This window comes from Echeneis naucrates, chromosome 4 (genome assembly GCF_900963305.1).
Source record: "Echeneis naucrates chromosome 4, fEcheNa1.1, whole genome shotgun sequence".
NCBI lineage: Eukaryota > Metazoa > Chordata > Actinopteri > Carangiformes > Echeneidae > Echeneis > Echeneis naucrates.
The window spans coordinates 10,831,537-10,857,868 of NC_042514.1; the positions used below are offsets into that span (position 1 = coordinate 10,831,537).

The following is a 26,332-nucleotide window of genomic DNA, read 5'->3' on the forward strand; positions in this document are numbered from 1 at the left end:
TGGATTTGTTGTGACATTGATTTTACTGGTCATTCAACCATATATATATATTTTTATTAAGTATTATATATATTAAGTATAAGTTCCATATGGAAATATAAAATGTAGCACATGGTGGCTTTGGTATGTATGCAAAAACACATTGTTTTGCACGGTTAAGAAATTGAAAGGGTCAGAAACACAGTGATTTGGAAAGGGGCAAGCTGATTCAGTTCGTTTATTAATGACAGGCTATCTTAGTACAGTGAACACCTGTATCATTTGAAAACCAAAACAGTTCATTTTGCCGTATTGTAGCCAAATGCTGCAGCCTTATGCTAAAATCATTCAAGTTCATTTTCCCCTTACTAATCTAAGCGTAACACCAGTTAATGACACCAGAAAAGTAACAATGAAAATTAAAGATGAAATTGCCCTTTATCTGTTGCACAGCTAAGGGTAACCACTATACAAAAATCATCTTAAAACTGAAACTATGCAGTATGGGAATGAACAAGGGTTTATTTACTATTTATTTGCTATTTCCTTAGCAGATACACATGATACATCTTGCACCCAAGAAGATTTAAAACTGTTTTTTCAGTCCTATTGATCCTCTCCCTAGAAACAGGATACACTCCTGAGCATAGACACACACATCTAATTTCACTTGCTAGCATTTAATTTAGCAATTTGACCTCTGAGTTAGCCCACACCTCTGAACTCATTCTGAATGCTTCAGGCACTGAACCCTATTAATCCTTACTCCAGTTTTTGAAGATATCTCCTGCTGCATCCAGAGTTTCATCTTGCTGTTAATAGAAAAGACAACAAACTAATGTTGAGAATGCAGCTTTTAAGGACAGAAAAAGGGAAATGCAGTTTTTACTTTTACCTTAATGAAGCAAAGGCGAATATATTTCTCAAAGTGCTTCTTGGACTGATCTCCAACAAAGGCTGTGACAGGAATGGCTGCCAGTTTCTACAGAAAAAAAGATTTATTTTTCACAGCACAGCCATAGTAAAAGATGAGGTTCAAATCAAAGCAATTATCATGAGCATCAGGTCAAGATATATGGAAAGTTGGGTAACCTTAATCCTCTAACACAGGCTCAATGAAAAAATGAAGTGCATATAAGCACAAAGGTGGAACAAACACACATGGGCTACTGAATCTGAAATGAGACAAATAGAAAGTTAAGATTAAACTAGGTCAGGGGTCAGCAACCTGCAGCTCTTTCGTCCTTCTGCCGTGGCTCCCTGTGGCTTTGAGAAAATAATGTGAATACATAATAGCTATTTAATTTAAATAGATTTTATTCCATTTAGTTATTATTTTTTTCAATGTAATGGTTATGAGTCTAGAGATTTAGGTGATCTTGCAACTGCAACTTAGCCCCCGCTAAGCTAAGGCAGGTTTTGTGGTTCCAGGTGGGTTTTATTTGGTTGGAAACACGCCCAATTGGCTCTTTGAATGTTGAAGGTTGACCCCGGAACAAGGTCAATCAAATAAGCTCATGTTCAAAAATAAGGAATATAAAGTTCTCAGATGAAACAATAAATGTGAGGAAACTTCAAATAACCTTGTGGTGACCAGGCAAATTCAAACAGATAAATGGAGAGTAGACAGGTTGAAAACAAGAGCTAATCACCCATGAAGAGACAGGAAGTGAGGTGGGTGAAAAAAAGAAGGAAGAAAAAAAGGAAACAGTCACCCCCAAATTTCTTGTGAAAAATGCAAAGACCAAACCATTATGAAAGCACGTCTTTGGCAAAGCCAGTGGAGTACGATTGTAGATTCAGTCCACAGGGCAATGACTGGTGGGGTGGGTTCACCCTGCTATGAATCTCAACTTGGACGTTTTCTGATCTCACATCGAATCCTTGTTTAGAAGCATCTCAAAGGATATGGACATCTTGAGCTGTGGTGGAAGCATCCATCTTTATATATTCCGGGATTAAAAGCTGCTGATAGGGCCTTAGTGTCTATCCTTGACAGGTTAAACACAGCAGGACTAGGGTTAGGGTTTGGCAACATTGTTGGATCTTTGATTTACCTCACACACAGTACTTGCAGATGTTTTACTTTGCAACATGAACAATATTTCTTCAAATACTGAGTAGCTAAATGCATCTAATCACAGTCCCACTACAATATATTATCCTTTATCAAGTTTATTGTTTGCCCTTTTGCCATATCAGTGAACTCAGAACATTTACTGATAGGCTGGTCTGAAGTGTACTGCAGTATGCACAGGTTCCCCTCTTTTTAGAAAGAATTTTGAGGGATTGAGATGATTTCCCACATTTCCTCTTGCTATGTAAAATTCATATTTCATTTACACCAGATTTGCAGAGAAAAAAAAATGAAACATAATGGCTGCAATGCAAGTGCTCTAGAATGGAGGGAGGAAAAATGTACTGTATTTATTTACCTTTTCTTTTATCATCCACCTCACAAACTTGTAGTCGTAGGCTTCATCATCAACCATATGAGACAGGTCTAGATCTACAATCAACACAGAGACAAGATAAACACAACTAGAAATTGGTTAAATACCAAGATTTGAACCCTAACCCTAAAGTTATTTTTATTCTTAACTTAATGGTAAACATAACAGTATATCTAAGAGGAATGGCCAACAGAATCTTCTGATTTTATTTCAATGTGTTTATCCCCTTTTAAATATTAAGTTAAACAGTAAAACCTATTTAATCTAAGTTGTGTTTTACAAAAATACTTTTCTTCTTCCTTATTTGAGTTGTACAGCAGTAATCACTCCAGTAATATTTAAATGTCATCAATGTCATTCATTCAGTTGCACTTTTAAAGAACAGATAAATATTTTTACTGAGATGTTTTTGTCAGATATTATTTAATTGCATGACAGCATTTTAAACACACATATCAACATATCTACACATCTGAAATGAATGCATAAAGATGGTGACATGCAATGGCATCTTTGAATTCAAAAGGAAAGTCTTTCTATGGAACTGCAGAGTATGTTTCATAACTTAGACAGTGATTTTTTTTAAATATCTGGTAACCCTCCAATAACAATAACTACTTTGAAATGTTATGTCTTTCCTCTTTGAGATCACATACAGGAGCAGTAAGTTTTTCAATTAATTCCTGCATGGCACATTGGAATTGTTGAATAAATTATCAGCTGCAACATTGTGACCACTGATAAGTCAAGTGAGTAACACTGGTTATCTGATTACAAAGGGTGGGTTATAATAGATAAGTAGGTTATAAGTGAACATTTTGTCCTTGAAGTTGAGCATTGGGAGCAGGAAAAATTAGTAAGTGTAAGGTTGTGAATGACTTTGACAAAGGCCTAATTGGGATGGGAAGACGACTGGGTCAAACTGCAACTTCATTGATACATGTAGCAAGGCAGGTCCACATGGTTCAATCCAACGGATGAGCTACTGTAGCTCAAATTTAAAAAAAAAAAAAAAAAAAAAAAAAAAAAAGGTCATGTTGGTCCTTGCAGAAAGGTGTCAGAACACAGAGTGCATTCTAGTCTGTATCATATAGATCTGCAGAGCTAAAGACCAACCACTGTACCTATGCTGACCCCAGTCCACTGCCAAAAGTAACTACAACGTGCCAGTAAACATTAAAATTGGACCATGCAGCATTGGAAGATGGTGACCTGGTCTGATGAATCATGTTTTCTCTAACATGATATGTATGCTTGGGTATGTGCATCTACTAAGGGAACACATGGCAAGAGGATGCACTGTGGGAAGAAGGCAAGTTGGTGGATACAATACAATACTTTAGGAAATGTCCTTTGAGAAACTCTGTCCTCTATCAGAGAGATAATTCCCCCCCGGCACACAGCAAAAAAAAAAAAAGAAAAGAAAAAAGACTTGTCTAGCTGAGTCAGGCTTTGATGGGTTTGGGCTGTTTTGGCCACAAAAGAGGAACCTACACAATATTAAACAGGTGGTCGTAATATTATAGGTTATCTGTGTACATTTAAGTCAGACTGAGCTACTCACTGAGAGATGTCACATCAACGACCATGAAGTAGCCTCCTTCTGGGATAACAGGCGTCATGCCAACCTCCTGCAAGAGGGCAGCCAAGCGGTCCCTCTTGCCCTCAAGTTCCTCTGCCAGTGAGGAGAAGTAGCATTCAGGCTGGCCCATCAGCTCATAGTTCAAAAGCAAACTTTTTGCGACAGCCTCCTGTAGAATAAGGCATGATTCAAATGAGTCGATTTGATTATTCTTTGCATTTTTCTACCAGATTTTGAGAAGTTTTGGAGACTTGCCTGCAATGGTGTTGGACAGGTATACAGAGTATTCTGCATGACAGTCTGAAGATGCTTTATCAGGTGCTCAGGTCCTATAGACCAACCAAGCTGGAAGACACAAGTTCAAATTCAGCTGTATGATGCACAGCAACTGATTGCTGATTGTTGAGTTTTAATTTCAAAATTTTCTCACCTTCCAACCAGTAACACTGAATGTTTTCCCTGCACTGCTGATAGTAATTGTTCTATCCCACATTCCAGGCAAAGTTGCTGAAGAAAAAGAAGACAATATATATATCAAGGTTCTGCTGTTCCAGGCAGAAGCAAGTCCAAATTCAGATATTTCATAACTTTCTCACTGACATTATTTTAAATTACAGAGAGGAAGAAAAGAACAACAGATGGAGGATGGAACAATATTGAGTTGTAGGTCACCTAAGTTTTAGAAGAAAATAATAATGCATACATAAATAAGACTTGGCAAAAAAAAAGCAGATGTCTGCACATGCCGTGTACAGACAGCAGACAGCTGAATTAATTTAAATAGGAGCGCATCCAATCTGGTCATACACACGTGTGAAAAACACAGCTGAAGCACGCTCCATGTGGACCTGGCATAACTAACTGTGCAAGTAGAAACTTTGTCACCCATCTTGCAGTACGACCTTTTGGCCAAGGACGTAAAAATCTATTTTACTGAGTGACTCTGGTGACACTGGGCTCTGAAGCATTTGTCATGCCTGTAGCTGTGTGTAATGAATAGAAGTGCTTGCATTGTTTAAGAGATGGATGAAGCTCTTCAGTACTTGTAAGGCATGTTATACTGACAGCTTACCAATTTTGATATGTTGGTGGCCTTTGTAGATGAGCCACTCATAAACTTCATCACTGAAGCATAGAGTGTCATGCTTAATGCAGAGGTCAGCAATAATTTGCAGCTCATCTCTGGTGAAAACCTGCAGGAAGAAAATACAAACCACTGACAACACTTGATTTTTCTGTCAAGCCATCAAGGCCTTTAATTATTCAAATATAAGTGATGAGTAGAATATAAACTTGCCTTTCCTATAGGATTGTTGGGAGTGTTGATGATGATGGCCTTTGTCTTTGAGTTGAACTTACTAGAAAGCTCTTCTGGATCAAGGAACCAGTCGGCACTTGTGATGGTCTTCTTTCCAGACTTCTAATGTATTGCAGGAGATATTTTTTGTCACAAAAAACAATGAACACTATACTTACAGGTCATGTATGTCGAATACTGATGGCATTAGATTGAACTCACAAGGCGTAACGGTATCAATACAGGTTTAGCCCCTGCCATTCGCACCATATGTGTATAGCAATCAAAGAAAGGTTCTATGATGATGACCTGGAGGGAGAAAGATTACACAGCACATATAACAACTGCAAGCACGCTTTTAAATTTAACACCATAAGCTCCATCAAGTAAGGAAAGTCTTCACCTCATCTCCCTCTTCCACCAGTGCTTGCATGGTGCAAAATAAGGACCCATAACCACCAACTGTCACCAGGATTTCTTTGAAAGGGTCAATCTGACGTTCATGGACCTTCCCATAAACCTGAGAAAGGGCCTTCACCAAAGGTGGGTGACCCTTTTAAATAAACATAAGGTGTAATTTAGAGAGACAAACAAAAACGAACAGCACAGTATGTACAGACTCTGGCTACAGCAAATATTACAATACTGTAATATGGCTGCTCATTTTACAGCACAGCAGATAATGTTATAGAGTTTAGGGTTGTTTGTTTGGATACAAGATGACAATAATGTTGATTGTGACACTGACTGGTAGCACATACCTCACTCTAGTCATTCATAATTGTAGCTTATCACTTGACAGCACAGTAATATTAGTTGAATTATAGTTGGTTCTTCCAATGGACTGCCAAATATGTCTTGGCTTTAGTCTGTGTATCAATATCAATTTTAATAAGTATTAAAATCAATAAATTCTTCATACAGCTTATCCTTACAGGGCACACCCTAGACAGGATGACAGTGTACTACAGGACTGACATAAAGGAACAAACAAGCATTCATAAGTTAAATTTAGAGTTGACAAACTAACGTGTGCACTCTAGCTGACAAGTTCGAACTCAAACCCTACTTGCTGCAGGTAAGGTAATGGTGTTAACCACTGTGTCTTACCATGCCACCAGCATATAAAAATGAATTTGCCTTTTGTTGTATTCTGCCATAGTGCTACTGTTGATCAGTCTTACAAAGCCCCTGGTGTACTGGTTCAGCATGTCAACTGATGTAGCCTTTGCCAGTGCGTCCTTGACATATGAAGGTGGAGGGATATTTGGATACCCTTGGCCAAGGTTGACAATAGATGGGTCTGCTGCCACTGAGGAAAACGCCACCCTGAATGGACAAAGACATAAAGCATTACTGGACGGCACAGAGCACACTAAATGTTTCTGACCTAAGGGTAAAAATATAAAATCAAACAAAGTTTTCAAATATACGCAATCTCATTCAAATAGAGGACAAAAGCAGGAATCTGTAGGTCTTGACAAAAAAAAAATGCAAACATAATTTCATGTTTCCAAACTTCCTTTAAATGGCATAAATTACATTAAGTATTACATTAGGTCTGGTCAGCTTGGTCATTTGTTATTCATCTGAGCACTTCTAAGCAAAGACCTGTTGCAAAGAGACTGAAGACAAAGTTGTTGTTTCCATGTTACAGCCATGACATTCTGTACAATGTATCCCACCACTGAACAGTTAACACCGTGCATGGAAACAGACACGTTGATGCTCTCTAACGCTTAGACATGATGCACAAAGTGGTCGAGGATATTTGCTAGAACTCCCGCGAAAGATTATAAAGAGAAGAAGTTTTACCCATTCACTTACCAGACATTTTTGTCGAGTCCCTCAATTCTTTTGGCGTGAGTATGCCGGGATGCCATCGTGTTCTGCAAAACAAATCCAAACTCCCTTATACCTCTCTGAACATCTCATCAGTCCGCAGTACACATGTATACATATATACACACACCTTTTTCAAACACTTTCATTAAACAACTGTAGACAGTAAAACTCATTCAAAAACATGCACTTTTTTTTATCTTACACTGGACAAAGTATAAGTTTCCTACTTTTTGACGACCAGAGAAATTACTAATACTGTCAGTTGGAGAAACTCCCTCTCCAACACAGTGTCGTGTGAGCGACGTGAAGCAGAGGTAAAATCCAGACAACAGCTCAGCAGCCCACCTGTGGCACAGTTGTTGTGTTCATTCAAATGAAAGTCTTCTTCTGTCAGATTTAATGACGGCGGAGCTGCCTGTTTGACACATTACTGCCACCAAAGGTTGCACATGGAGCTGCAGTCACCTATAATCTGTCATTCTCTAGCAAAGCGACAGATGAGTGACAGGACAGGATCACTTCTATGGAGTCAGAACAGTCTCATTGTGAATGAATTATCGCGGGGGGGGGGGGGGGGGGGGGGGGGGTTCGAAATCGCGCATGTCATTTTGAGGCGCACTTGTAATATAAATGTACGTGGTACGTAACGTTGGTTGACCTGCGACGTCAGATCAGTCTCAAAATTCAACGTGCAGATGTCGTAGTTGCACATTCAGCAATTCCTATACTCCGTAAATTTATATTACAAGTGTGCCTCAAAATTATATTTGCTAAAAACGAGTGCCGGAGTTCAGTCATTATGAGACTGTTGTGACTCCATAAACTTCAGAGGGCCAATGTGGCCCCGCCGCTGAGTCAGCTAGACCTCAGGAAGAGGAAAGAGTGTGCTTGAGAAGTGTTGCAGAAGTAGAATAATCATCAACCACAAAAGGAAACTGACATATCTCAGTGTTTTGTTGTCGTTCTGTTTAGTTTTTTAGCTGTGGTCCGTCGTCACAGTATAATTTTAATCTATTATCCAGCAGTTCTTCCACAAAACTCACTCTTGTCTGTCCAAGAATGTCTCACATTTTCAACAGAGTCCGATCAGGGAAACCAGATTGACCAGAGACAGACAGACAGACAGACAGACAAACTTTATTAATCCTTTTGGGGTGTTTCCTCCATGAATTTTAAATACCAGCAGCAAGTGAACATCACAAGTGAAGAAAACCAAACAAACAAAAAAAAATCCAAAATACAAGCCAATTATAAGACAAAAGCTGTAAACAACCACAGTGTTAATATAGCAGTATACAAGCATCCCGCTTACATCTACCAAGCTGAGTACAAAGATTTTTGAAGTGGACTTACCTCTGAAGTGCAAAAGCTTTTCCTGATATGCCCCCTAAATAAATGACGTGTGAACAAGGAGAAATCCAGGACTTGTCGAGCTATATTCATCCTGCCCAAGAAAAGAAAATTTAAAAATACTGTGAAAATTATTTCACCTTATCATACGTAATAGTTTTGAGCGAGTTTGCTCCAGTGACACAAGTTTCATGTGTAAATGAATAACTGCAGCTGCTGTGATGTTCAAGTAACATTCCACTGCATTGCCCATTTCAGAACAATGATTGCTACCAAAGTTACAGCAGATCTGAGTGTGTTGACATCCCCCTTTTTATTACGTATTTTGAAAAGGATGGTAAATTTGGGAGACTTCATAGCCTCCCTTAAGGGCTCATAAACCCTGAACTTTAAGTGCCTGGTTTTTCTCTTGCTCGGCTGGAAAATTAGCTGAATGTCATTCCCCTACTCTCTCCCTGACTATCCTGTCTATCTGATTCAATCAAACAGATGAATAAAATGCCCCCAAAATGTAAGGTAACAAAAAAAAACCTGATCTAAAAAGTTCTGAAATTAAACTAACAAATGTCAGTAAATACGACAAAAGTAACAATAACAGTTTCATTCTTCTTGACAGTTGTGGTTGATTAATTTATTAGCTAAATGACAGAAAATGGTGAGCATAATTTACCAGAACCAATTAATTGCTTTGTTAAAGATATTCTATTTGAAAAAATGCCAAAAATTTGCTATATCAAATAATACACTGTATCTCCCACAGTTAAGCGGTTATCTATATATTTTCCAGAACATTTAGTTCTGGAATAGAAAAATTTGGGGACTAACCAAAGTCGAATTCAGTCAACAATCTGAATCGCAGATCTTTTCTTTTTGCATTTCTTTTTGACTGACAATCAATAGAATAGGCAGCTATTTCAATAAACACACAGATAAGATTTGTGGCGTTGGTCAGGAAAACAAATAGTCCTGCAAAAATCAAAACAGCAGGTGGTGACAGAGTGCAATAAGGCGTTCTGTCGCAGATACTGTAAAAACGCAACATGATGAAAGGAGCTCATGGAAATTAAAATCACATTATCTAATCACAAGAGGTTACAAGCATTGTGAAAACACTGTTGAGGGACTTTTAAATCTGCTACATTTTTCTTCTTTCCATTGTATTTTCTTACCCCACCTAATCACATCTACTCCAATAACACAGGATTAATAAACAAAACCTTGAACTATAAATGGCCAAACGACGAGTTTTCTGCTACAGGACAGCAGATCTGAACGGCTAAACTTAGGTGGCCGGAGCAGGTTAGCCTCACAGAGATAGCAGGTAAACTGACTCCGGACAACATCCTCGTCTCATGATAAATAACCTGACAGTTTTCCCTGGGTGTGCTGTCCTGAGTGCACCACAGGAACAAGGCGAAGAGCTTTCAGTAAACCCACATGCTGCACCTTAGCTCCCGCTGGCTAGGAGCTACTAGCTAGCACTCCGCGGCGCAGAATCACAGCTGTTTGACGGACCCGGACCACCAGTCCCGTTAGAAGATGGCTGCTGTTCACAAACACGTATCCGAGTGCTGACAGAGGTTTAGCCCCGACACCAGCAGCTACAGTCAGCTGCCGCTTTTTTACTTGACATTAGTTTAAAGGACTCACGCTGGGTTCATCTGAAGTGCTTACTTTGGCTGGAGATGCCGTCCAGTGTTGGAGAAGACGCTGCTGCGTTCGTATTTATCGGAAACCCGCATTGTTTTTCCTTTGGGTTGAAAGGAAATGGACATGAAATTAAAGTTGCGTGTCAGCTGTTGCTTAACGTTTTTGCCATATTTTCGCTGCACGTTTGTCAAATTAGTCCTTGGCCCCAGCCTACATTATTACACGATTTTATTTATTTGTCCTTTTCCATTTTCTGTTACGTTTAAGGTGGTAATCACTTTAAATTGTGTAGTTGACGCATCTGGACAGGAATAGCCGTCTACTTTCAAATTATTTATACTATATGAAAACTGGCCACTTCATTACTAGTAGGATTTGCAGCAAGACTGGACAAACTATTTCTTTTTGTTATATAAATCGACCATTAGCGGAAAACGTTTTTTCTCCGAGTGGCTGTGAAGGCAGCATTGCCTCGAACTTGACCAAGCCACTGTTAAGATCAATCATTTACACCGATCAGGCTTCACATTATGACCACCTGCCATTAGTTCGTGTTTATAGCACATCAACTATATATGGAGTCAACTAGGACTAAATGTCCTAGGACTAAATGTTCACTTGCTGCCTAACAGAGGGTTAGAAGACATAACCATTTACAGGTGGTCATAATGTTATGGCTGATCAGTGTTTAATCCCTGTCAGGAAAGTTAAAGAAAGTAAATCAAACAGGGTCAGTTTCTTGTGTAATTGTGATTATGCTATAATTTATCCAGTTATGGATCTGAATAAACCAAACCCACTCCCTTTTAATCCCAACCAGCCAGCCCTGAATGTATTGTTGATATGTGTGCCAAGTGAGGCTGACTCCATGAAATTGGATAAAACAGGTATGAGGAAACACTCTTTATTTTCCTGTCATGCTGTGTATTGCAGCTACCATGCTGGCAATTATGAAATAAAATGACAGCATATATTTGAACATTTTAGTGCATTGCATTCTCTGTGTTGTCCCAAAGTGAAATAAAATCTGATCCAAATAATTTATACTGCGTTGAAGGAAACCAACAGAACACAGTGGCAGCTGTAACATGAAAATTACGTTAGATCAACACCTCTGTGACACATTTTCAACATTCAGCTGAAATGTTTGCATGGCTCTTCTATTAGAGTACATTTGTTTTGTATCAACTGAACTGACAACTGGGTGTGTGGTTACAATTAAAGAATTCAGATTTAAACTTTAATGTTATATCACATAACAGAGTGTTTTACTGAGAGTTAGAGCACTCTTGCTCAATATCAGGATTGTGTCAGACAATAGCTGTTGTCAAAAGTGTAGTTACTTTTTAAGAGGCTATGATGGAACTGTGGGGATGGAAAAGGACAGAACAACCTCCTCATAGTAATCAACATTTTACATTATTAATACAATAAAACTACCCTTTCTTTCTGTCTGGAAGCAAGTGGAGGAATCTTCTAATGGCTAGTGGCTGTTGGCTGTTATTATAACGTAATAGTGTCAAACAGCTGTAAAAGCAGCTCATGTTCAAAACAGCTTTTAAAGCTCCCCTTCAGGAGGATTAAATGGGGGAAATTGAGGAGCCACTAATACCTTTCTGAACCTATTTTTCCTCTCTCATGTACTGAACATAAGTACAATTTTGGGCTGTTTCATTTTTTTGAGTCAGATATTTGCCTTTTTTTGCGACTCAGGACATTTCAAAGAGCTATACAGTGTTTTTAATTCCCCTATTCATGTTAAAGCCACATGGATTTAATTTAAAAGTGTTATAAAATGATAAAGCACAATTTCATTGCTATGGTTGAAACTCATGACTCTCAGCCATGGCTAAATAAATAATTACAACTTTAATTTGTTTTCTTCTTCAGTCCTTCCCCCAACAATCATCTCACATACTCCCTCGGGGGTCCAAACCTTTAAGTAGGTTAAATTAGCTACAGGCACTGTAATGAGGTTTTTCATTTACTGTATTTACAACTATTATGTCTGGATAGAAATGATTATAAACTCCAACTCAGCCATGATGCTAAATAGCTGCAACTAGATGCATTGGTGGCAATCTGTGGTGGAGGTGGCCCGATGTGAGCTGGGATTGGCTCCAGCAGCCCTGCGACCCGGATACAGATGAAGATGAGTGAGTGAGTGAGTGATCTTATTGGGGCCTGAGTACTTGTGAGAGCCTTATTGAAGCTGTAAAATGGTCTATTTTTCTGTCTCAACAAGTGCTTTTTGGCCTAAACATGCCCCAACACGCCCCAACATGCTAACGGAACTCACTCAACTTGTTAGGTCTTGTGGAAAATTTGATATCCATCACAGAAACGTTTGGACATACTTTCCAATTCATTTAAAGTGGACATATAAATAATGGCGCCACATGGTGGACAACTAATAAGAGGAAGTCCTTATAAATCCAGCATGCATTGTTCAATCTGCCCCAGATTTTTTGTGCATGGTAAGACTCCTGCCCCGAACAAGTCCATGTGTCAATGGTGAATTATACTCTGCCTCCTACTGGCCACAGGAAACACTGTTGGATTTATCTGATATTAGCAGGCACAGGCAGTTGTCCCAGAATAAGAAGGTTGCAGGTTTGATTCCCAGCCTGAGGCCTATCTGTATGAAGTTTGCGTGTTCTCCCAGTGATTGTGTGGGTTTCCTCCCACCGTCCAAAGAGGTTTGGGTTGATTGGTGACTCTAAATTGTCCGTAGGTCTGAGTGTGAGTGTGAGTGGTTGTTGGTCTCTGTGTGTCTCTGTATGTTGGCCTGGACTGCTGACCTGTCCAGGGTGACCCCGCCTTCGCCCAATGTGAGCTGGGACTGGCTTCACCACCCCCATGACCTGGAAACGGGTAAAGTAGGAAAATGAATGAATTAATGAATTACTGCTTGACACTCACTGAGCTGTGCTTGTTTGTTGTCTACTCTTTTTTTAGGTATTTTTTTTACCGTTTTATGTTGCAGTGAAGCTTATGAAGTTCCTGCTGGATAAATAAAGCTGCCTGTGCAACTATTCAAATAGCTAAAGGACAAAGAACCTCAAATTGTAGTGAAGTATTTGTGATATAATATATCACAATTTGTGTATTTTTGATCCTTTTTGAACATTTTGATCACGAAACCCTAACATAAGATCTGAACTTAGACTTTTTTTGTTTATTTTTTGCAGTGTCCCCCAGATACTTTAGTTGTAGTTTAACTTCCTACTACTAACTTCCAGGATTGCTTCACATGGGAAATTACAAACAAACTTAAAGGGCATTAACAGCACAGTGTCCTATAAACAACATGCATCACACACAGAGCCCAAAGTGTGTGCCCGGGCCCCCGGAGAAGTCCACGCCCCTGGCTCTGACAGCAGATCCATGTCTGCATGGTCCGTCCGAGGATCCGGAAAGGTTGCCGGACAGAGCAGCAGCACATGATGAGCCGAGACCCGATCGCATGAAAAGCGACCACTCAGCCCCTGAAGTCCAGATCTCATCCAAAGGAAAGGTAAACCGCATCACACACCACACTGATATTGGCACAATAGAAGAAGACGTTATGACATAGTGTACAATAGCGCACAATGCGGCCGACGGAGCGTCTCAGCAACTGGTTCACACTGACCACTGTTAAACTGGTGTGATCTGTATTGTTGTGAATTCGCATTTGTTTGTTTCACGAGCCTTCATTGTCACGAAAAGCGACCGAGCCTCCAAAACGGCAGCTCACCCTGTTTCCAGTCCACCCCCCCCCCCCCCCGGGTTTTAAGGTAGAACTTAACCGGCTGACTTATCGATGCTTTGTGCGGATCTCAGGATGAATCACAGGATGAATCACAGCTGCTTCGGACTGTGTGAGCACTTCTTTTCTGGCAGCGTTCATATTTCGTTGTCAAGTCTACCAAAAAGTGTACCTATGCTGTTTCACTGCTCCTCCTGCAATGCGGGTGGTGTTTTTCCATGTCCTTAAACGAGACAGGACTTTTTGTGTGCCCGTGGCTGGGCGTGTTCCTAACATGTCTGTTTTGGGATATCTGGGATTCAGGCAAATTTCCTGTCAGGAAGGGCCAAGGATATGGCCTGGTCAGCCCAACTCAATGGCTGACTCATCCAGTGGAAGACAGGATTTTTCCTAAGTAAACTATGGGCTGTCCCGAAAGCTTCTTTAGCCCCATTATTTCCTCAGCTATTTATAATGGGAGTTTTTCTGAATCCATCCTGACAAACAACATTTCTCACTGAACACTTATCAAAGCATGTAAATAGAGGCGATCTTATTAGGCCAAGTCTTTAGCTGCTTAACTGTTCTACTCCAACCACAAGGGGTTCTTTAAGATTTCTTCTTTCAGATTTCGATTTGTACCCAAAATCCTGCTGAGATTTGTAGCTTTAAAGTTTGCATTTTGGAGAAAGGACGGGAGTGCAGCTTCCCTTTAAGTCAGGGTACTTAAGACCGAATTCTTGATACATAATCTGGATCCTGTGAGTTCTTCTCTTTAGGGACATTTTATCAGAGAGCGTATTGAGAAGCAGGAAGAGGACATAACCTTGTGTACTAGTTGAACTACTGGGATGCACCCAAGGAAACGCAGACTCATATTAAATTACTGGAGAACCACTCCAATGTAATAATCTTCTAAGGGAGTTTAAAAGTAAAAAGTGCACATTATCCTCACAAATCGCTGACAATATTAGGACACCTTACTATTACTTAGCAATCAGCATTTTAATGTTGTAGCTGGTTTAGATTAAGTCCTTAACTACGTACGTGAAATGACCAGTTATCTCATTTAAAGATTTTATCTGCAATAGTTTCCCAAGCTTGTTTGTGTTGTAATTACCGTCATCTTGTCACAGTCTGTGCCTAAATCAAACCTGATAAAGTTCTCAGTCAAAAGTTCACTTCGAACAGAGGAAATCTATGAGGACAAAACTAGAATATGACTCCAGCTTCCTATTAACATCAACACTTGGCTTTCACTCTAGCCATCACTGAGACAAACAGTTTATTTTTGTATTACGAGTAGTTCAAATGAAAGCACTGTTTCTCTTACATTTCTTAATTTTAATAAACAATGTTCATATTTAGAGGCCTGTCTCACATCTGCATGGCTGGAGCTAAGCAAGAAAAATGTTTGGCTGAACTGAGCCTTAAAGTCAAACTCTGGTTGGCGCGTCAACACAAACATCCTGTGACTTACATGCTTCATAATGTTATCACAGATGGGAAAATCTATACAAATGTTTTTTGTGTGAAAACGGTACTTGAAATATCAAAAAATAAAATCCCTTTAAAAGTTCAGTAAACAGTGCAAAAATGCCTTACAGCTAAATTCATTAATAATGAACCAGTTTGAGTGCAGATGTATTCAGCGATTGGCAGCACCTGTCTGTTTGGCACTGTGGAGCTCTTGAAAACACAACACTGTGTATTACAGTCTAGCATCTTGGAGACAGTTTTGTGTACCTGGTTAGACTTTTAGACACATATGCTGGGTTTTATGTTTTAATCCAAAAACTCAACAGTGCCTAAAGTGAATTTTAATCAGTGTGGCCTTTTAATTTTGAATGTCACTGCAGCAAACTTACTGCCAGGCAGGTATTGGAAACAAGATACTTGCTGTTGTAGGGTAAATTTTAAAGAAGGTGAGCAGAGAGCTGCACCAGGAACACATCACTGTGCTCTTCACAAAGACTGTGATCTTGTTCAGTAATAACCAGGCGTGAGACATGAAAGTCCAAACATTTGTCACAAGCTTTACAAAACGAGTCATTTATTTAGTCTTATTTGGGAACTGGCTTTTAAATAATTACATTAGTAATTTGTACAACATGGGCTCTCCACTGCCGGGTTCAGCTCGACTCTAATATCATTAGATGCAGCATAAAGTCATCTTTTATCCTATTTTCTTTACAAATCCTCCAACCTAAGCTACTATATAGGTTATTTATTGCCTACTCTTGGATGTGACCTATAGGAGTATATTGCTGATATACTCCTATAGGTCACATCCAAGAGTATACTGTGCCTCTACTGTTATTGTCCCAGATGTTCACTGTGACAATAACAATGAAAAGTGCAGACTAGGTTGGAAAACATTAATTGTTTGGTTTGTTTTAAGCACAAAAATAGCTTTAATAGGTCAAGGAAAAGTTTGTGGTTTGAAAATATGTTTTTAGAAGACATTTGTTGTCATAGCTACAATAATAAACACATAGTTAGAGGTGAGGATTGATCACGGGTAACAAGCATGTTTTCCATAGGAAATGTGAAAAATTCCATAAGCCTAACCACCTTTAAACGTTTGAGCGACTTAACATTTTGATTGCTATGTGATGCGGTGGTGCTGGCATGTAGACATAAACCATAGATGAAAATGAAAATACAATTTAACCCAGCTGGAAACAAGTTCTAAAGCTGTTCAAACTTAAATTGAATCATGTAACATTTCAAGCCCCTGTGGCTAAACCGTTTAACCCTTAGTACTGACTGCAGGCAATGTGGGCTAATTTCCAGTTCTTCTGTAGGAGACATCATGATTCCTGTGATGGAATTCCGGCAGTTCTCTGAACAGCAGCCAGCGTTCAGAGTCCTGAAGCCATGGTGGGATGTGTTCACCGACTACCTGTCAGTAATCATGCTCATGATTGGTGTCTTTGGATGCACTCTCCAGGTGAGTAGCAATGCCTAACTACAATCTCCCCACTTGAACAGGCTTTACTGTGCAACTCGAATCAGAAATGTGCTGGAGCTGATTCAAGATTCAAGATTCAGAGTGAATATTGTCATATGTACAGTAAAGAAACATTTTCCCTGTACAATGAAATTGTTTTTGCTGTCCACGATGAGTGTGCACATATATAGAAAATAGATAGAATAGAAGAAGAATAGAATATAATTTTGGAAAAAAAAAAAAAGAGAATAAAAACATGGAAATAATACACACTAATGTAACACGAGTTTGAACCGAAATGTGGTTAGGAGATAAAAGTTTCTTTGTTGTTCTTTGTTTTCATTAAACTTGGACTAATTGAAAATACAAGCGCAAACTGTATGATGGAACATTACTGCTCTGCCGTCCGCATTGGCACTGGCTCAAAACCATTAATTCCCCGGCTTTACAACCTGGACTGTGAGAAGCAAAGGAAGCATTCAGCCCATCAGAAGTTTAGCAGTGGAAACATTTACCCACCCAGTCCCTTTTAGTAAACACAAGATTCCAAACTCCTTCAGCTGGACTTCTTGCTCTCTCTATGTGAAATGGGAATGCTTTTGGCTGTTGTGAGTTTTTGGTGAAAATCTTGAAAATGATACCAAAAGATTTTTCAGAAAAACTGTTGACAGGGTATTTATCTGTGTCAGATTGCCATTGTTTCCCACTCTATTTTACTGTTTAGTTTACTGTTGAGTTGGCAATTAATTTTGCAGCCAGGTTTACTTGATAACTCAGACCATTATCAATTACTAAATAATAAGCCCTGATTATGAATTAGACCAAGAAATAGAGAGCAGTAGAGCAGATCTCGGCAGACTTGAATTTGCATTTTATTTTTTAAATGCGCTAAAGGATCACTCCATTACTCTTACTATATTTGTGATGTAATTTTATTTACTCATCACAAATGTACTTTCACATGGCCAACACTATAATGGGTGGAGTGGATTGCCAGACAGCCTAACAGTGTGTACAAAAGGTCCTTCAGACTGCTGTTACTCATTTATAGTGCTGATTTCCTGTTGTGAGGTTTGGACAGTCAAGTAGCAGCTTTTTATTATTTAGGTTACCATTGAACCTCAAAAGTTGATTACGGATGTACGCTACACAAATATTTAGCACCATCTGTGCCAGAACACTCAGAGGAGTCAGGCTACACAAAGAATCAGAGGCAGGTCTTAATACAAATATGATATAAATGCATTTTGCCTCCAAGTGTACAAAGATTCATTATTAGCAATTTTACCGTAGTTTCTTTTTTACATTTTGTTTTAGGTAATGCAAGACAAAATAATTTGCCTTCCTCAGAGAATATCATCACCTTCAGAGAACACAAGCGAAGTGGAACTGAAGTCACTGTTAAACTTGCAAGCTAATATTTCAGCAGTACCCAGAGAAATGACAGGCCTGAAAACAGATCTGGATCTTCAGCAATACAGTTTCATCAATCAAATGTGCTACGAGAAGGCTTTACATTGGTATGCCAAGTATTTTCCCTATTTGGTTCTCATACACACTCTAGTTTTCATGGTGTGTAGTAATTTCTGGTTCAAATTCCCTGGATCCAGCTCTAAAATAGAACACTTTATCTCCATGCTTGTCAAGTGTTTTGATTCTCCGTGGACCACGCGAGCCTTGTCAGAGGTGTCTGGAGAGAATCCTGAAGAAAAAGACAGCAAAAAGACCTGCACTGCGAGGTCCAACATCACTGTGTCTCCAGGAGAAGGCAGTCTGGAGAAGACTCAGTCTCTTCGGTCTATCCCGGAAAAGATTGTAGTTGAGAAGCCGTCTGCAAGTGTTCTCGATAAAAAAGAGGGTGAACAAGCTAAAGCTCTTTTTGAAAAGGTAAAGAAGTTCCGTTTGCACGTGGAAGAAGGAGACATCCTCTACCTTATGTATGTTCGGCAGACAGTGTTCAAGGTGTTTAAATTCCTCTTAATCATCGCCTATAACAGTTCTCTTGTAAATAAAGTACGGAACAGGGTGCGTTGCGAAGTTGAGATCCAGGACATGACAGGCTATAAAGAGTTTGAATGTAATCACACGATGGCCCATCTTTTCTCCAAGCTTTCTTACTGTTACTTGTGCTTAGTGGCCGTCTATGGATTGACGAGTCTCTACACCTCCTACTGGCTGTTTTACCGCTCACTGAAGGAATACTCCTTTGAATATGTGCGACAGGAAACAGGAATCAATGACATCCCCGATGTCAAAAATGACTTTGCTTTCATGCTGCATATGATCGATCAGTACGACCCGTTGTATTCAAAGAGATTCGCCGTCTTTTTATCGGAGGTCAGCGAGAACAAACTGAAACAGCTTAACCTCAACCACAATTGGACTGCTGAGAAACTGCGTCAGAGGCTGCAGACTAATACCAACAACAGACTTGAACTTCAGCTGTTCATGCTCCCTGGGTTACCTGACACAGTCTTTGAGTTGACAGAGCTGCAGTCACTCAAGCTAGAAATCATCAACAATGTCACTATCCCTGCATCTATTTCTCAGCTGGAAGACCTTCAGGAGCTGTCTCTTTACCAATGCTCTTTAAAGTTGCACACAACAGCTACCTCTTTCCTCAAAGAAAACCTGAAAGTGCTCCGTGTGAAGTTTGATGATAACAGGGAACTTCCAAACTGGATGTACAGCCTGCGCAACTTAGAGGAGCTCTACCTCACCGGATCCCTCAGCCCTGACGCCTCTAAGAACATAGTTCTTGAGTCGCTGCGGGACTTGAAGTGTTTGAAAACGCTCTCTCTCAAAAGTAATTTGACCAAGATACCCCAGTCGATAGTGGATGTTTCCAGCCACCTGCAGCGGCTGTATTTACACAACGATGGCACTAAACTGGTGATGCTCAACAACCTGAAAAAGATGACCAACCTGACCGAGCTGGAGCTCGTGCGTTGTGACCTGGAACGCATCCCGCATGCGATCTTCAGCCTGACAAGTCTGCAAGAGCTTGATCTCAAAGAGAATAACATTCGCTCAATAGAGGAGATCATCAGTTTCCAGCACCTGCGAAAACTCATTTGCCTTAAGCTTTGGTACAATAGCATTATGTACATCCCAGAGCACATCAAAAAGCTTGGCAGCCTGGAGCGCCTCTACTTCAGCTACAACAAGATTGAGATATTGCCTTCGCACCTGTTCTTATGCAACAAGCTGCGGTATTTGGACCTGTCCAACAATGACATCCGATTTATCCCGCCAGAAATTGGAGTCCTCCAGAGTCTACAGTATTTCTCTGTCACATGTAATAAAATTGAAAATCTGCCAGATGAGCTCTTTTTTTGCAAAAAGCTCAAAACACTAAAGCTTGGCAAGAACTCGCTGTCCATACTCTCCCCCAAAATTTCCTACCTAGCTCTCCTGACACATTTGGACCTCAAAGGAAATCACTTCGAGCTTCTGCCTCAAGAGCTTGGTTACTGTCGGGCTCTGAAGCGCAGTGGGCTTATAGTGGAAGAGACGCTGTTCGAAACTCTCCCTTCTGATGTCAGGGACCAAATGAAGGCTGAGTGAGATGCCTTGTTGGAGCCTCAGTGCCTGCTGTTTGCTCTGTATACCAATTCAGAGCCTTTATTTTGTATTAAGTCATTACCATAATTAAGTATTACACTACTGTTAAGAAAGGTTATCTTCTAGTTTCCTTGAAATGTACTCGTTTGAGTGATGTCACATGTCACATAGTGTGCATCCACAGGTCTGTTCATTCTGTTGTTGCTATGTGTTGATATTTTATCCTTTTCTAAGGAATGTTTTGGCATTAGAGAAATACACCCTTTCACTTGAGACGGGAAGACTTATATTTGTAAAACATTAAGCTACAACCAGATCAGCTTAGCACAAAGGCGTGAACCAGGACAAAAATGCTGGCCTGGTTGTATCCAGAGGTGAAAAATACACATGCTAACCCTTTTGTTTGAACTAAAATGAAAAAAAAAAAGAAAAAGGAATTCATTGTGGACTAGCTTTGGCATTGACTTTCTGGTGTCTCCTAATTGATTTGTTTTCAGTGCTACATAAAACCATTGAATTACTGAATGTAAACCAAACTGAAGACCTCACTTAAGTTTAGACTAGTTGCCTTATGCTGTATTGTATATTGCCCTTATAAAGTCTTTTATTTTTTTCAGGAGACTGTTAGCTAATATATACAACAGCAGGGGACATGCAAAGAAAAAGATCTAATACATGTGCATCATTTAAAAATATCTGTATTACTAAAAAAAATATATTTTAAGTGTATTAACCTTAAAGGCTTATGTCATACTGGCACTTTTCTTCAGCTCTTAAAATTTGCATAAGAAGAACACTGCATGCACAAATGTATTTTTATACGGTATTTTTATTTTTATTTGTTGATCAATAAAATTTGATTTATTTGTGGATGCCAGTTTTTAGGCTCCAGTTTCTGAATGCCTATGACAAAAAAAAAAAAAGAAAGAAAGAAAAATAAAACTTGACAAAAAAAGACATGGACATCATTTTGAGTACTGATTGATAGAAAACCTATTCAGCTTAAAAATTGATTATTTAGTATCACCTGCATATTTCTGAAGTGTTGTGGGAAATTACCTGCTAACAGATCAGTTCTATCTTTCTATCTATATTTCTATATGTTTATAGATGTTGATAGATATTTATATATATAAAGATATCTTTATATTCTTTTAGATTCTTTATATTGAGAGCACTTAAAATGGCCCCAGACTTCAGTGGGGAATCAATCAGGCCTGTTTGTTCATGTAATATTTCCAGATGTGCATAATGCTCTGTGTACATCATCAGGGCCTGATAGATAAATAGACAAAGATAAATAAAAAAAACAATAACAGACCCACAACAGGCAACATAATGGCGCAGATCCCAGCATAACTGTTAACCAATGGGTGTCCGTGATAAAGCACAGAGCGGGTCCGCCTCCAGCAGCTGGTGCTGCCGTGCCGCTTTGTCTCCAGTCCGGGTAGGGAGGGGGGCAGAGGACCCGACCATCTGAAGAAGAGCCGGGGGGGGGCAGAGGGTTGTCAGCTAAGCTTCTTACAGCCCGGCCAGCAGGCCCACGGTGGAAGTGATGCGGAGAATGGAGGACTTGAACAACATGAGCCGTGAGCAGAGGCGCAGTCCGGCACCGGCACCGCGGTCTTCGGCCTGATCCGGACCTGAACACCCGAAGGTGCGTCTTTAATCCCGATCATTATCCAGATGATTCAAGCAGCGCAAATAGAAACGCAACTAATGGCTCAGATACGTTAGTGGGCTAACACTGGTGATTAGTATTTGGGATCTGGTAAACAGGCAGTGTATAATGAAATGTAAATTCAATGTTAAATGCAGATTTGAGCGCTGAACATGTTCAGGTCCACCTCCTGTTGTGTGTCTGTGGATGCGTCTCTCTGCTGTAGCCGGTCTCAGCCTGCTCTGCATCCGCACCAGTACTGACCTTCATGTTGTCAACACTCAAACACACCACGAGAATGTAATCCCAGTGCATCATCATTATTTGTATTGTTCAATTCTTTTGTAGTAACCTACAATGAATAGTGTTTGCAATGTAGGCCGAGTTCTGCATTTCCAGTACATGTTTTTGAACACATGTGAGGGGTTCATCATTAATAGACAATATGATGGTGATAGGTGGCATTTTAAACCCGGAAGAAGTAGGCAGAGCTGCAGTGAAGTAGGTTACATGGAGAAAAGGATGCTGCACAGCAGAAGTGTTAAGGGAATTCAGGCTTGATTTACGTCTGCAGCTTTTGTGCTGCACATGGCACGCACTGTGTGCACAGACAGCTCTTGTGCTCTTATGTCCCAGTTCAAGGCCAGCTGTCTTTCCCAATCCATAACAATCTGACAAGGCTGTCCTGTGTGAGCCAAATGAGTCTGAGAAATGCGGCCTTGTTAGAGGACACAAGCAGTGGATTCTTTCCAGTCTTCTGAAGCCCAAACTCAAATGTGCACTGATTATACCGTCGCCCGGCCAGGAGATGAAGCTCCTAAATGAATCCATTAGAATATAGAAACACCTTTATAATATCATGCAATGCTTTCGTCAGCAGCCTAGACATGTTCCTCATCGGTGCTCAGTCATTTCCAAATACAGTCATCCAACAGGGAAATTGAGGTTACACAGGTGTCAGTAACTGTTTTTTGCAGTAATGAAACACCATAACTCACACAGTAAAGCCAGGTGTGACACCACGTTGCCACCCACCCAAAGGTAACTTGTGGTAGTAAAAATGCAGACTTTTTAATTTGACAAGGACTTCCACAGCACAGTATTACTTTGGCTCAATGTGAGGTGAAGCAGTAGCTGTAAAACTGGTAATTGTTTTCTGGGAGCTAAAGTGAAAACACTGTCCTGCATTAAAGTCAAATGATTTTCATAAATTCACTCGCCACACAAATACCCTGTACATGCTAAAGGGGAACTTAACTCTTTCAGCGTTAAAAAAGAGGCATGAAATGTGCTAATTCAAATGCAAAACAGTGTGCATTTTACTCCAGAAAGTTTAAAGAGCATGTGAGATCAGAGTGAATCTAAAATGTTGTTTATTTATATTCTCTGTTCCAGGGATGTTTACCCTCACGGAAGTAGCCTCTCTGAACGACATCCAGCCGACTTATCGAATACTGAAACCATGGTGGGATGTCTTCATGGACTATCTTGGAATCGTCATGTTGATGTTGGCCATATTTTCTGGAACCATGCAACTCACTAAAGACCAAGTCGTTTGTCTTCCCATTCTGGAGCAGAGTCCGGAAACCGGAGGCCTCTTGAGCCCCCAGCCACCAGAGACGGCTGATGGTTTCTGGAACAAAGAGAGTGCCATCGGGGAGCAGGCTGCTCCTCTGATGGCCAAAAGGCCGCCTGATAGCATCGCACCTACAGTTCAGCCCACGCAGCATGCTAGTTTCAGTCAGCCTCAGCCCACAGGTGTCAGGACCAAGCTGGACTTTCAGCAGTACGTCTTTGTCAACCAGATGTGCTACCATGTAGCCCTTCCTTGGTATTCCAAATATTTCCCGTACCTCGCTCTTATTCACACTATTGTATTAATGGTTAGTAGCAACTTCTGGTTCAAGTACCCAAAGACGAGCTCCAAAATCGAACATTTTGTTTCCATACTTGGAAAATGTTTTGAGTCACCGTGGACTACTAAAGCTCTGTCTGAGACTGCCTGTGAGGACTCAGAGGAGAACAAGCAAAGACTGGCTGGCGCCTCCTCCCTCCTGAAACATCTGTCCACGAGCAGTGAGGAAGGGAGCCCAAACCAGTCTGCCCCAGTGCTGACTAAATCTGGGGTCACATTTTCCGCTGAGAAGCTTGTGAGTGAAATTCCCTGTATGACCATACTGGACAAGAAAGACGGTGAGCAAGCAAAGGCCTTGTTTGAAAAAGTCCGAAAGTTTCGCGCCCACGTGGAAGACAGCGACTTGATTTACAGGCTCTATGCCATTCAGACGGTCATCAGAACGGTCAAATTCATTTTGATCCTTTGCTACACAATGACATTTGTGGCCTCGATAGATTTTGACCATGTTTGTGAGCCTGAAATAAAGCATCTGACTGGATATGCTAAGTTCCACTGTACACATAACATGGCTTTCATGTTAAAAAAGCTCCTGGTCAGTTATATTGCCATCATATGTGTATATGGTGTCATCTGTATATACACGCTGTTCTGGCTTTTTCGGCGACCACTGAAGGAGTATTCCTTTGAGAAAGTCAGAGAGGAGAGCAGCTTCAGTGACATTCCTGATGTCAAGAACGACTTTGCGTTTCTTCTCCACATGGTCGACCAATATGACCAGCTATATTCAAAGCGTTTCGGAGTTTTTCTCTCAGAGGTGAGTGAAAACAAACTCAGAGAGATCAGTCTGAACCACGAGTGGACCTTTGAAAAGTTGCGACAGCACGTAACGCGCAATTCTCAAGAAAAGCTGGAACTTCATCTTTTTATGCTCTCTGGGGTGCCGGACGCTGTGTTTGATCTCAGTGATTTGGAAATTCTTAAACTTGAATTAATCCCAGAGGCCAGGATAACAGCTAAGATCTCACAAATGATAAACCTCCAGGAGCTTCACTTCTATCACTGTCCAGCCAAAGTTGAGCAGACTGCTTTCATTTTCCTTCGTGATCACCTCCGGTGCCTTCATGTCAAATTCACAGATGTTGCTGAGATTCCTAGCTGGGTGTACTTACTGAAAAACTTAAGGGAACTGTACCTGGTTGGTAACCTGAACTCTGAAAACAATAAAATGATCGGACTTGAGTCTCTCCGAGATCTCAGGCACTTAAAGATTCTGCATCTTAAGAGCAACCTCACAAAGATCCCGACGAACATAACAGATCTATCCCCTCATCTGATTGAGTTGGTCATCCATAATGACGGAACAAAGCTCTTGGTGCTGAACAGTTTGAAGAAAATGATGAATCTCGCACAGTTGGAGCTTCACAATTGTGAGCTGGAGCGAATCCCCCATGCTATCTTCAGTTTGAGCAACCTTCAGGAGCTTGATCTAAAATCCAACAACATCCGAACCATCGAGGAGGTCATCAGCTTTCAGCACCTCAAGAGACTGACGTGCCTCAAGCTCTGGCACAATAAAATCATCACCATTCCACTGTCCATTAGCCACGTGAAAAATCTGGAGTCACTCTATCTCTCACACAACAAGCTTGAGTCTCTGCCGTCTTCATTATTCACCCTCCTCAAGTTGAGGTACCTGGATGTCAGCCATAACTCCATAGTGGTAATACCGCTGGAGGTCGGCTTTCTGCAGAACCTCCAGCATTTTGCCATTACAGGCAACAAAGTTGAGGTAGTCCCCAAGCAGCTGTTCAAGTGCACCAAACTGAGGACCTTATGCCTCGGCCACAACTGTATCGCCTCTATTCCTGAGAAAATCGGACACTTGTCACAACTGGCACATCTGGAACTGAAAGGAAACTGTCTGGATCGCTTACCGGCGCAGCTCGGTCAGTGCTGCCTCCTCCGAAGAAGCTGCTTTATCGTGGAGGATCACATCTTTAACGCGCTCCCAATGGAGGTGAAAGAGAGCATCAATCAGGAATCTAGTGTTTCTTTGGCAAACGGGTGCAAGTGTCTAAGTGATGGGCGGTGATCACGTGAAAAGCGGGGATTTCATCTTCCTATTGTCAAACGCCATTTCAAACAGTAGTTCAGGGCACGATATCAGTACACTTCATGAAATCTGATCAACTTATACAGTACCTCATCTCATACAGGGTTGGTACCACTGTAGAAATTTTAGATGAATTGCTGGACTCACTGCTTGATGTTTACATGTTTATTTTCATAATGTTTTCAGTTAATATACACGCGTAACAGGAGTTAAATCATTCAACTTCAATTTTTTACCTTTTGTATGCAAAATATCTGTAGTGCACCTGCAGACATGTTCTCCTTTTTAAATGCTGATG

General features: G+C 40.4%; 3 protein-coding genes across 9 annotated transcripts; 2 read left to right on the forward strand and 1 right to left on the reverse strand.

Annotated features, from left to right (window-relative positions):
- Positions 1–203: 203 nt before the first annotated feature.
- On the reverse strand, positions 204–10,215 carry LOC115042546 (kynurenine--oxoglutarate transaminase 3). Of its 7 annotated transcripts, none has more exons than XM_029500833.1 (14): positions 10,181–10,215; positions 8,510–8,600; positions 7,139–7,200; positions 6,496–6,640; positions 5,715–5,864; positions 5,534–5,620; positions 5,312–5,434; positions 5,087–5,207; positions 4,445–4,521; positions 4,270–4,359; positions 3,997–4,183; positions 2,415–2,488; positions 875–961; positions 204–791 (listed from the first exon to the last, which is right to left on the reverse strand). In XM_029500833.1, the coding sequence occupies exons 2-14, from the start codon at positions 8,597–8,599 to the stop codon at positions 735–737; spliced, it is 1,350 nt and encodes a 449-aa protein (XP_029356693.1). In that variant the 5' UTR covers position 8,600; positions 10,181–10,215; the 3' UTR covers positions 204–734. The 7 variants fall into 7 exon arrangements, 6 of the variants coding, with proteins under 6 accessions (XP_029356693.1, XP_029356691.1, XP_029356694.1 ...); XM_029500831.1 differs by having other exon boundaries at positions 10,157–10,201; XM_029500834.1 differs by having other exon boundaries at positions 9,953–10,188.
- Positions 10,216–13,520: 3,305 nt separating this feature from the next.
- On the forward strand, positions 13,521–21,345 carry lrrc8c (leucine rich repeat containing 8 VRAC subunit C). Its single transcript, XM_029499715.1, has 3 exons — positions 13,521–13,673; positions 16,694–16,839; positions 18,157–21,345. Exons 2-3 carry the CDS (start codon positions 16,702–16,704, stop codon positions 20,404–20,406), a joined length of 2,388 nt encoding a protein of 795 aa, XP_029355575.1. The 5' UTR covers positions 13,521–13,673; positions 16,694–16,701; the 3' UTR covers positions 20,407–21,345.
- Positions 21,346–21,908: 563 nt separating this feature from the next.
- On the forward strand, positions 21,909–26,040 carry lrrc8db (leucine rich repeat containing 8 VRAC subunit Db). The gene is made up of 2 exons (XM_029500334.1): positions 21,909–22,060; positions 23,459–26,040. The coding sequence occupies exon 2, from the start codon at positions 23,461–23,463 to the stop codon at positions 26,011–26,013; it is 2,553 nt and encodes an 850-aa protein (XP_029356194.1). The 5' UTR covers positions 21,909–22,060; positions 23,459–23,460; the 3' UTR covers positions 26,014–26,040.
- Positions 26,041–26,332: the final 292 nt, after the last annotated feature.

Bases quoted from the DNA above. Each gene is read 5' to 3' on its own strand.
- lrrc8c (XM_029499715.1), top strand. From the start codon at position 16,702: ATGATTCCTGTGATGGAATTCCGGCAGTTCTCTGAACAGCAGCCAGCG. The intron at 16,840-18,156 runs GTGAGTAGCAAT...ATTTTGTTTTAG, and splicing joins TCTTTGGATGCACTCTCCAG to GTAATGCAAGACAAAATAAT.
- LOC115042546 (XM_029500831.1), bottom strand. The intron at 5,621-5,714 runs GTGAAGACTTTC...TTCTCCCTCCAG, and splicing joins TGGTGGAAGAGGGAGATGAG to GTCATCATCATAGAACCTTT. The intron at 2,489-3,996 runs GTGAGTAGCTCA...TGTTGATTGTAG, and splicing joins CGTTGATGTGACATCTCTCA to ATCTAGACCTGTCTCATATG.
- lrrc8db (XM_029500334.1), top strand. From the start codon at position 23,461: ATGTTTACCCTCACGGAAGTAGCCTCTCTGAACGACATCCAGCCGACT.